This window comes from Chanodichthys erythropterus, chromosome 11, assembly GCF_024489055.1.
Source record: "Chanodichthys erythropterus isolate Z2021 chromosome 11, ASM2448905v1, whole genome shotgun sequence".
NCBI lineage: Eukaryota > Metazoa > Chordata > Actinopteri > Cypriniformes > Xenocyprididae > Chanodichthys > Chanodichthys erythropterus.
Genome location: NC_090231.1, coordinates 1,194,293 through 1,206,577, shown reverse-complemented (window position 1 = coordinate 1,206,577; position 12,285 = coordinate 1,194,293). Strand labels below are relative to the sequence as shown.

At 39.4% G+C, this 12,285-nt stretch overlaps 1 protein-coding gene across 1 annotated transcript in view; it reads left to right on the top strand.

Moving 5' to 3' along the window:
* The first annotated feature begins 998 nt into the window (after nt 1-998).
* Nucleotides 999-12,285, top strand: part of LOC137030506 (mitogen-activated protein kinase kinase kinase 11) — a 29,189-nt gene continuing 17,902 nt past the window's right edge. The window contains exons 1-2 of the mRNA XM_067400855.1: nt 999-1,519; nt 1,588-2,540. Of these exons, the coding sequence (XP_067256956.1) occupies nt 1,784-2,540 (757 nt within the window). The 5' untranslated portion in view covers nt 999-1,519; nt 1,588-1,783. The remainder of the gene's footprint in view (nt 1,520-1,587; nt 2,541-12,285) is intronic.

The window sequence follows — 12,285 nt, the reverse complement described above, 5'->3', positions numbered from 1 at the left end:
TTTGACAAAATAATTTATTTCTGTGATGCAAGGCTGAATTTTCAGCATCATTACTCCAGTCTTCAGTGTCACATGATCCTTCAGAAATCATTCTGATATGATGATTTGATGCTCAAGAAACATTTATGATTATTTTCAGTGTTGAAAACAGTTGTGTACTTTTTTTTTCAGGATTCCTTGATGAATAGAAAGTTCAAAAGAACAGCATTTATCTGAAATACAAAGCTTCTGTAGCATTATACACTACCGTTCAAAAGTTTGGGGTCAGTAAGAATTTTTATTTTTATTTTTTTGAAAAGAAATTAAAGAAATGAATACTTTTATTCAGCAAGGAAGCATTAAATCAATCAAAAGTGGCAATAAAGACATTTATAATGTAACAAAAGATTAGATTTCAGATAAACACTGTTCTTTTGAACTTTCTATTCATCAAATAATCCTGAAAATAAATATTCTACACAAATATTTTGTACAATTGTACACTTTAAATGTTTATTGAGCAGCAGATCATCATATTACAATGATTTCTGAAGGATCATGTGACACTGAAGACTGGAGTAATGATGCTGTAAATTCAGCTTTGATCACAGGAATAAATTACTTTGTCAAATATATTCAAATAGAAAACAGTTATTTTAAATTGTAATAATATTTCACAATATTACTGTTTTTACTGTATTTTTAATTAAATAAATGTAGCCTTGGTGAGCAGAAGAAACTTCTTTTAAAAACATTAAAAATCTTAGTGGTTCCAAACTTTTGGACTGTACTGTATGTGTGTATAAAATAAAGTGAGGCATTTATACGCACGCACACATACACGTGACAACATGTTGAATATGAATAATAGAATGTGCTTTTATATGAATTACTTTACAAACTTAAAATGTAATATTAGTGAAGGAAAAATAGCAACAACAAACAATCAACATATACAGAAACAGAAAGAGCTGAGTCTGTCTTTTGCACACACACACACACACACACACAGTGGCCAGGAGAGGGAGGAGGAGAGTCGACAGTCATCTGATCTTTTCCTGTCCCACCCTCTACCGGACGGACGGGAAGAGTTCACGGTAAACGGGCTCAACACACGGAGTTGACGAGCGTTTCTGATGCGAACGAATGAAGACGATCGACGTGGAGCCGCTGAAGTGACGCGCCGCCATTAAAACAGCGAGACGCGATCAGCTGAGCGCCCGCGCGCCTCTTCCTGCTACTGAAACCCAGAGAAGTTCAAGGAACTCGAGCAGAACTTCAGAAACATCTGAAAGAAGACCCACGATGATCGGTCCGGACGGGGAAACCTGACGACGCGTTCTAGACGGTCATGAGAGAGCGTTTGTGAACGCGTTTGGCGCACGCTGAATTCGCTTTTCCTGCTATTCTTCTTCTGAGCGTTTCCTGCTCGGGCAAAACCACAGCGAACCAGCTGCTAAAAATACTGACCCCTCCATGGACCGCTAGACAGAGACTCGAGTCTAATGTTTGTCCTCTCGCTCGGGACTTTCAGATCTGGGTAAGCAGCAGATCCATGTGTTCTTTCTCTCTGTGGAGCTGTGTGATATTTATAAGTGGTGTTTTTAGAGTATGCAGGTCCTCAAGTGATCTGATCTGGAGCTCGGAGCGTCCGTTCACTCCATCCGTTGCGTCTACATGGGGATTCATGACTGATGGAGACACATCCACCGATGATCCGGACGTACAGAGATCTGAGGGCGAGAGGGGTCGTGACGTGCCCACCTGAACTTCCACATCACGCTTTGTAAACCTTGTAAACTTCATGGAGCCGCTGAAGAACATATTCTCCCGCAGCTCGCTGTCCACCTGGAAGAGCCTGGATCAGACTCAGAAGGGAAACTTCACCAACCCGGTTTGGACCGCTTTGTTTGACTATGAGGCCACGGGGAAGGACGAACTGACCCTGCGTAAAGGGGACCTGGTGGAGGTCCTGTCTCTGGATTCGGAAATATCCGGAGATGAGGGATGGTGGGCGGGAAAGGTCAACAACAAGGTGGGAATCTTCCCCTCCAACTACGTCTCCTTCAAACCCAGCGCGTACGGCAAACTGCCGGGTTCTGGCGTCGTCCAAGACTTAGGACCGGCCGTGGTGAGCGAGTTGGAGCCGGAGGCAGTGGATTTCAGCGAGCTGAGCCTGGAGGAGGTCATCGGGGTGGGAGGCTTCGGGAAGGTCTACCGGGGCACCTGGAAGGGCGAGCTGGTGGCCGTGAAAGCGGCCCGGCAGGACCCGGACGAGGACATCAGCGTCACGGCCCAGAACGTCCAGAACGAAGCCAGACTCTTCGCCATGCTCAAGCACCCCAACATCATCACGCTCAAAGGGGTCTGCCTGCAGGAGCCCAACCTGTGTCTGATCATGGAGTACGCGTCCGGAGGCCCGCTGAGCCGCGCTCTGGCCGGGCGCCGGATCCCGCCGCATGTTCTGGTCAACTGGGCCGTGCAGATCGCCCAAGGGATGCTGTACCTGCACAGCGAGGCCATAGTGCCCGTCATCCACCGAGACCTCAAGTCCAACAACAGTAAGTTCACATCCTTCAACTCTGGACAGGCTGATGTTGTGTTTGCCTCTCTGAATCGAGTCCTGTGTGGTCCGAGTGTTTCCAGCTGAGTTTCCTTCATAGCACCATTACTGCGGAGCCCCTGAAGGGATGTGGGAAAATATGACAGGAAAAATGCTTTTGCATTCACACATTTCAAAAGTGTTGCTTCCTTTGAGAAGCTTTGCATTTGCACACAAAACAACGTAATTTTTCCTTCCATATCATTATTTCCTTCACACAAAAAATTGCATGCAAATGCAAAATACTTTTGGTTATACATATTTTAAATTATATTTTAATGCTGTTGCATTCACTCATCAAAAATATTGCTTCCCCGAGAGACTCTGCGTTTGCACGCAAAACATTTGCATGAATTTGCAAAAGATTGAAATATAGTTTTTCCTCCCACCTCACAGAAGTTTTGAGCAAACGCAGAGTCTCTCGGAGGAGAAAGCTGAAAGCACTGAAATATAATTTTTCCTCCCATCTCATTTCCCTTTAAGGGTTCTCTCAGAATGAATCAGACGCATCCAGTATGGTCCATTCTTGGATTCAGCTGCTGGTGGTGTTGTGTTGTGTTGTGTTTTGGGATTATTATCAGACCCACATGGAATCTTTGCCCGCAGAACTCGGGAAAAGGCTCTGCAGGTTTCCGCAGAATCGTAACACCCATCATTTACAGACTTCTACATCCTCTACCCAGTGCATGTGCGTTTGGTTTGGTATTGTGTTTAACTTGATTGTTCAACATTCTGGTCATTTCAAGCCTATTTAAATCCATTCCACAAAATTCCAATGATTCCATCTGGGCCTAGATTGTATTTATTTGGGTTATTTGGTTGAGCTCCAGGACTCTGAGAGAATTGCCCGTTTCGGGGGGAAGAGGATATTCCCATGGCATGTATCACACACTTGTGAAGGGAATGTTGTTGGCCTGAATATCAAATGACATGCGCACACACTTTGCCAAGTTGTGAAACTCGATAAGAAGACCTCACGCGGGTCAAGGATCATGTTAGGACGCAGACATGTAGTACTGAGCTGGACTTTGTGTTTGTATTGCTGATTATGTCGTACCATGTTTATTTCTCATGACATCGACAGATACTTCCGTCCGTGAAGCAGACCCTTAAGAACATGTACAAGTAAATCTGATTTTACTGAGACTAAAGTAAATGTGTGAACAAATGTGGGAAACGCTGTCAACACAGTCACAGGAGTGTTTATCAGCACTTTGCAAAGACTTTGATTGCGGCTCATCCGACCAGAATATAGAGTCAGAAATATAAAAGTTTACACGCTGTGCATTTTAAAAACGAGTCTTCCTTCCTATATTATTCTTTCTTTTTTCCCTCTCTCTTGCACGTCTGTTGCGTTATTGTCCACCCACGTATATCCCATGATCCTTCACTTCCCTACAGAGTCAGGAGAGAGCGTGTCCGGCGGGCTGGAAACCACCTCAGTTGCGTAAAACAAACTTTTTAATGCCGGCTCGCAACACACTGCAGCCAAAGCAGCACAATTCCCTCGCTGTAGTTCTCGATCTTATCTGTCTCTCTTTCCCTCTCTCTCTCTCTCTCTCTCTCTGCCTGTTGTTTTTTAATTCTTTCCAAGCTCTTTGTCCCAGACCTGCCCTGACTTGTCTCTCGAGCTCCGCCGTTTCAGATCGCAGCATCCTGTGTTTTTCTTTCTTCTTTCGTCTGTTTCTCTTTTTTTTTTTCCCCAGCTAACTTCATTTTTCGCTTCCTACTCATTTTCTAAAGACAGCCTCCCTCTGTTCCTGTGCTGAGGTCGATGACGGGGGATTATGGGCCGTTGTTCAGGTCACTGCATTGCGTGGAGTTTCTTCGGCATATAATCAGTAGTTTAGTGTAAAGAGTTAAATTATTTCAGCAGTATTTTCATGTAGAGAGTCTTCAGTTAATCAGATGTTTAATGAGAAGAGATGCACTATTTCACCTCTAGTCTAATGTGAAGAGATTATTCTTTATTCAGTAGTTTAATGAGAAGTTTCTTTATTCAGTAGTTTAATGCATTTCTTCTTTATTCAGTAGTTTAATGCCGTTTCTTTAATCAGTAGTTTAATGTGAAGTTTCTTTATTCAGTAGTTTAATGAATTTCTTCTTTATTCAGTAGTTTAATGTGAAGTCTCTTCTTCAGTAGTTTAATATAGTTTCTTCTTTATTCAGTAGTTTAATGAGAAAAGCTTATTTAATCAGTAGTTTATTGTGAAGTTTCTTTAAGTAGTTAATGCAGCTTTTTCTTTATACAGTAGTTTAATGAAAAGTTTATTCCTGATTCATTACTGAAATGAGTAACGTTTCTTCTTTATTTAGTAGTTTAATAAGACTTTCTTCTTTATTCAGTAGTTAATGAGAAGATTTTTGTCTTTATTCAGTAGCTTAATGCAGATTCTTCTTTAATCAGTAGTTTGATGTTAAGAATATCTTCTTAAATCTGTAGTTAATAAATTTGAAGTCTCTACTTTATTCAGTATTTTAATGCGAAGTTTCTTTATTCAGTAGTTTGAGTTTCTTCTTTATGTAGTAGTTTGACTTTCTTCTTTATTTATTAGTTTGATTTTCTTATTTATTCAGTAGTTTGAGTTTCTTCTTTATTCAGTAGTTTAATGTGAAGAGTTTCTTTATTCTGTAGTTTAATGCAGTTTCTTTATTCAGTAGTTTAATGTGAAGAGTTTCTTTTATTCTGTAGTTTGATAAGAGTTTCGTCTTTATTCTGTAAATTAATAAGAGTTTTTTTTCTTTATTCAGTAGTTTAATGCATTTTCTTTAATCAGTAGTTCAATATGAAGTTTCTTCTTTAATCAGTAGTTTGATGCGAAGAATTTCTTAAATCTGTAGTTTAACGTGACGAGTTTCTTCTTTAAGCAATAGTTTACTAATTAAACAAACTCTTCACATTGAACTACTGATTAAAGAATTAAGTTCAGTAGAGTTAGGTGAAGAGCTTTATTTCATCAGTGGTTTCATGTGAACTTTCTTTAGCATTTAAACTACAGTTTATATTGAAGAGTTTCATTATTTCAGTAGTTTAATGTGAAGTTTAATTGGTAAGATCGAATTACAGTTCAGTGAATTATGAAACAGCTCTGAGAGTTGTGTGATTTTGGTTAAAATAAGAATAAATCAGATCATTGTTATATTGTTGTATGTGCCGTGAAATCTTACCTGTGTTTTTATCGTCTGTCAGATCTCTCAGAGCTCATTCTGCGGTCTATTTTTGTCAGATCATGACTCCACACACAGTGAAATCTCATTGGTCAAAATCTCTCTCCAAATAGCTGAATGCTAAGCATCAAATCTGATCTGATTGTACACTTTTATTGAGGACAGAACAGTTATTTCATGCTAGAAACTTGTCGTGTCACATCTAGAGAGGAAGAGTCGTGATAATGGATGGGTTCGCTGTCGTCTTGTCATGTTTGTCCTTCTTGGGAGTTTCAGTTTTCTCTCAAATGACTTTTGTGTCTCTTGTAATTACATTTAAAAAGCTACAGATAGTTTTGCATCCAAACATGGTTCAGCTCTGTCTACAGTCCAAAGTCTTCGTCTGTGTGTTTTCCAGGTGTGTACTAAGTTTCCCAGCGCAAGGACAAAATATCACTTTACAGGAACTAGAGGAAGTGAGTGTAATGATGGCGACACCAAGTCAGATTTATTTATACAGCGCTTTTCATAACACGCATTGTTTCCAAGCAGCATTACAGAAAATCATGATGTTAATGTTTATTATACCTTAATATCTTTATGCATTTAACAGATTAGAGCTGGATGTTAATATAGTTGCATTTTGCAATGAAATAAAAAAATGTAATCAATTGAGATTTGTGGTATAGTATGTATCACTGCATTCAAACATTACACACACTCATAGCTGGGTTTACTAGTGTGTGTTACAGGGCTGCATGATTTGGCCAACAACCTGATCTAACAATGAAAAACTAAAGCATCTTAGTTCATGTTAATTTCAACATTTAATAAAACATTGCATTTTTATTTATTAAAATCAAAAGTTGTGTGTGTTAATATTATTATTGAATGGACCTGAGCTAACATGAACGAACAGTGAACGGCTGTATTTTTATTAACTAACTTTAACAAAGATTCATAAATGCTGTATCAAATGCATTGCTCATTGTTAATGTTAGATAATGCGTTAACGAATGTCAACTAATGTAATATTAATAATAAATAGTTAATATTACTACAAAATACAAATATAAAAATGGCTAAATAAAATCAAAATAAGAAATATTTCTATTGTAATATTTCAGTGTCAATGAAAATAATAATGAATAAAATATAATTCTTTATTATTTTATTATTATATTGATCCATCAATCTTTTATTTTCATAGAAAAACACAGCTTTTGTTGATTAGCAAAATCATTTTATTTAATTAAATTTAAAAAAATCACACTAAGCCATATTTGATTTGTTTATTTTGATTAATCATGCAGATCTACTTGTATATCCAACTTTATATAGAGCTATAATGTGTGTGTGTGTGTGTGTGTGTGTGTGTGTGTGTGTGTGTGTGTGTGTGTGTGTGTGTGTGTGTGTGTGTGTGTGTGTGTGTGTGTGTGTGTGTGTGTGACAGTAGTTGAGGGGAAATGACTGTCCATTTGTCCTTCAGCTGTCGTTCTCCTGCGGCGTGTTGATTTAAAGCTTGTTCAGAAGTGTTTGTTAAATGTCTCTCTGTCTCAATTTTGATAAACCTAACAATACATGATAGCATTAACATCATCATATGTTTTGTTTCAATTTATTTCTCCACTTTGTACTTGTTTGTCTTCATTTTCAGATTCTTCAGTATTTTGCACATATTTTAATTTATGGACGTTTGACTCGGATCTCTTGTTTGTGTATCGTTAATCTCTGCTAAACGAAGGGCTTTTGAATCTGTAAGCTTTATTCTGATGAAAACTTTAGTGTTCGTCCTGCTTTCATGATGATGACGTGATTCGTCTTTGCCAGCGACACGCTGAAACGCTCTTTAGTTCACTTTTGCACATTTAAATGTGATTTATTGATATCAAAACAACCACAGCATGAGATAATAATCAGTGTTATACTGCAGCGTTTGTCGGTTTTGTTCTCGATCCTGGAGATGGATTTGAGCGAAACACTTGAAGGTCTAGACTTGCATTCGGTTTGATCAGTTTGATCATCTGCAAACCTCTCGTCGTGTTTCTGAATCTGAGGCAGGAACTGTTCTAGAGTGAAAGACTGTGATGCTTTTGATTGGTCTGTTTAACGTCTGACTCAGCCAATGGCAGGACGGGAACGAATGAATGAAATCTCAGTCGTGGAGGATAGTGACTTTCAGAGCAGATAAACTTAAAGGGATAGTTCACTCAAAAATGAACATGTCATCCAGACCAATATGGTTTATGATTATCATATAGTTTTTAATGTCACACGTCATTTTAGTTTAACTATGAAATTTTGTACCTGGTAAAGCAGCTGGTCTCTGGATTGATGCAGTCTGCATCTCTGTATGAGACGTCTGAACAGTTCTGGAGATTCAGTGATGTTAAAAATGCTGATCATGTGAGCTCAGTGAAGTGCTGTGTCATGACGAATTTAATTTCTTTTATTTGGATGAAAATTACAGAAGTCATATTGAGTGTCTAACACAAACTAGAGACAAACACAACCTTGAGCAAAAATGACATTATTTCCATTTACACCTCTAAAAATAAGCTAATGAAAGTGAAGGTTTTAAAGTAAAGTTTTAGCAATTGTTTTTGTCATATTTATTAGGTTTTTTTTTGTTTTGTTTTTTAAATGTCTATATAGTTCTTATTTGTTAGTGTGTGTGTGTGTGTGTGTGTGTGTGTGTGTGTGTGTGTGTGTGTGTGTGTGTGTGTGTGTGTGTGTGTGTGTGTGTGTGTGTGTGTGTGTGTGTGTGTGATAAGGACGAGCAGCTCATGGCCTCTCTTTATTTTGGAAAGGCCACATCCGGAGATTGAACAGGGAGATTTGGGGAGGAGGCAGGTACGAGCTTGGCACGGGATTCCCCTTTTTCCAGCCCTAGAAATATTTCCCAGCATGCACCGGGAGTTCAGCCTTTTCCCAAAGACAGTGGCGCTCTGGAATGAACATGTCAAGGGGGCAGAAAACACACACACACACACACACACACACACACACACAGTGACCGAAATCATCTGAATGCTGGTGGAAAATTTAGTTTGACATTTTTTAAACCCATGTGTTTGAAGACTATTAGCCTACTAGTGCTTAAAATCGTCATGAAATGTAAATTCGGCCTATTTTCCTACTGCATGATACAGATCTCACTGTGAGCGATTCATCCATGCTCGTGTTTAATTTTGTAAAAATGTTTTGACCTTGTAATATTTAATCAAACTGGATCTTCCAGGGAAGCGTCAGTCTTCTCTCTGATGACTTAAGCCCCGCCCCTGCAAGCTCACGCTCATCTGCACAGACTTCTGAGAGCCACGCCCACATCTCAACATCCAATCAACGACAGACGCACAGAAGCGAGCCCCGCCCTACATTTACTCTTTCATCTTGATGTTCTTAGATCTTACAGCACCTGATCACAGAAACACAAGAATAAAACGCTGTTGTCTTAAATCATCTGTTGTTTATTGTTATCGATTACAATTTATTATCTATTGTTCATTCGTGATATTTACTGCAGTGTCTGATCCCAGTGACATCCAGTGTTATTTTAGTATTATTGATATACTGTTATATATTTTAAGAAATATTTTGAATATTTTATTTTAATATTTTCCATTTTTAGAGTTTTAGTAATTTTGTTGTGTTTTTTATTTAAACAAGCACAAATCGAAGATAACATCAGTAAACTATGGAGTGCCACAAGGTTACACAGTTACCTTATCAACTGCTTAGCAACACCCTAGCAACCACCCAGGTTACCATAGCAACCTCCTAAACAACCATCCAGAACAGCCTAGCATCACCTTAGCAACCACCCGTGTTACCATAGCAACCACCTAACAACACCTTAGCAACCATCCCAAGTACCTTGGCAACTGCTTAACAACCACCTAGCAACCACCCAGGTTACCATAGCAACATCCTAGCAAACATCCAGAACACCCTAGCAACCGCCTAGCAACACCTTAGCAACCACCCGTTACCATAGCAACAACCTAGCAATTGGCTAGCAACACCTTAGCAACCACCCAAAGTACCTTAGCAACTGCTTAACAACTGTCTAGCAACCACCCAGGTTACCATAGCAACCGAGCAGCAAATTTTGCCACTGCAAGCACCAATCACATTTTCTTCTAGTTTTTTATTATTATTAAAAATAAGTGTATATCGCTCTTATTGATTACTCTTTAATTAATTTTATTTCAGTTTTAGTTGTTTCAGTGCATCAAGTTAAACTAAATGAAAATGAGAAATGTTGCTTTCGCAGCTAGCTGAAATAAGTTTTAAGTTTTTTATATTTTATTTTAGTTGATTTCAGTTCATATTTATTTTATTTCAAGTAACAAAGTTTTTTTTATAGTGTTCATTTTATTTTTATCTAAAAATAATAACCCTGAACATAACTGTAGATCCTTTCAAGCCGTTAAATCAGCCGCTATTCTACCTGAGGGGTCGTCAGAGGTCAAAGGTCAGGACGAACACCCGGTGCTGGTTAAACTTCAGCCGCTCACAGTTAATCAGTGACCGATTTCAGAGACTCATCCCTCTGATTGAGAGCTTGACATGCTTTCTCTGCTAGAATAAGATAATGGTAGTTGTAGAACTAGTGTCATTGCCGGGGTGTTGCTATGGGTGGTTGCTAGGGTGTTTTGGGTGGTTGCTAGGTGGTTTCTGGAGTCTGACTGATAGACTGTCTGATTGTGGAGCGCTGGGGGTTTTTCCCTCAGAAGAACGAGTCTTTGTCTCTGTGCGACACACAGACTGTCTGGCAGCCTCACACACACACACACACACACACACACACACACACACACACACACACACACACACACACACACACACACACACACACACACACACACACACACAGGAGAGACAGACGGACGTGAGAAGGTTAGAGGGTTGATTTGCTGTAGACTGAGAGGAATCATGATCAGCAGAGATGCATTGTGGGAGCGAGTGAACAAGGCCACCTCTCATACGGCCGCCCGGCATCCGCAGCAAAACAAACACGGCCGGTTGCCGTGGTTACCATCTGCCGGTGTCGCCGTGGCATCCAGAGTGTGGTGAAGACGGTCACATTCCTTCAGATACGCGGGCGTAATTGTAGCGTGTTTTCTGACCAGAGAGACACGTGTGAGCAGATGTGCAGCGCCTGACGCTGATCCACGCTTCACTGCTCCTGTTTTCCTTGACAAATGATTAGGATACACGATTAGGCGCCGTCTCTTCACAGGTGTTGGTCATCTGAGGTCTTCTTAAGAGGCTGGATCTAAACTGAAGCTCTCTAAAAGCAAATGGAGAATAATTAGCGTAGCTGCTGTTCATAACATTCAGCAAAGATAGTCATGTGCAGTTGATCTGATATGAGATGCATTATGTGAACGCTTGGCTAAAGAGATGCGTCTTTAATCTAGGTTTAAACTGGGTGAGCGAGTCTGAGCCCCGAACATTATCAGGAAGGCTATTCCAGAGTTTAGGAGCCAAATGTGAAAACGCTCTCCCTCCTTTAGTGGACTTAGATATCCTAGGTACAACCAGAAGTCTAGAGTTTTGTGATCTTAAGGAGCGTGAAGGATTGTAGGGCGACAGAAGATCGGTTAAGTACACAGGAGCTAAACCATTTAGAGCCTTATAGGTCATTAGCAATACTTTATAATCAATACGGAACTTAATGGGTGTTAATTGGTGTTATATGATCATATTTTCTTGACCTGGTAAGAACTCTAGCAGCTGCATTTTGTACTAATTGTAGCTTGTTTATTGAGGAAGCAGGACAACCAGCTAATAATGCATTACAGTAATCTAGTCGAGACGTCATGAAGGCATGAACTAACTTTTCTGCATCAGAAATAGATAACATATTCCGTATCTTAGCAATGTTTCTGAGGTGAAAGAAGGCTGTTTTTGTAACATATGAAATATGATTTTCAAAGGACAAGTTGCTGTCTAATATAACACCCAGGTCTTTAACTGTCGAGGATGGAGTAACAGTACATCCTTCTAAATGCAGATTGTAGTCTGAGAGATTCTGTGTACAGGTTTTTGGCCCAATAAGTAATACTTCAGTCTTATCTGAATTTAATAGAAGAAAATTACTAGTCATCCAATGTTTTACTTCTTTAACACACTCTGTCAGTTTGGATAATTTAGAGATTTCATCTGGTTGTGTTGAAATATATAACTGAGTATCATCGGCATAGCAGTGGAAACTAATCCCATGTTTTCTTATAATATTGCCGAGTGGCAGCATGTAGATTGAAAATAGCAGAGGTCCTAACACAGATCCTTGCGGCACTCCATAATTTACTATCGTTATCTTAGATTTTTCCCCGTTTATAAAGACAAAATTGTGACGGTCTGATAGGTACGACTTAAACCACCGTAATGCCTGTCCCTGAATACCAGTGTAATATTGTAGTCGATCTAGGAGTATTTTATGATCTATAGTGTCGAACGCAGCACTGAGATCAAGTAACACTAGAATTGAGACACAGCCTTGGTCAGAAGCTAGAAGCAAGTCGTTTGTAATTTTAACGAGCGCAGTT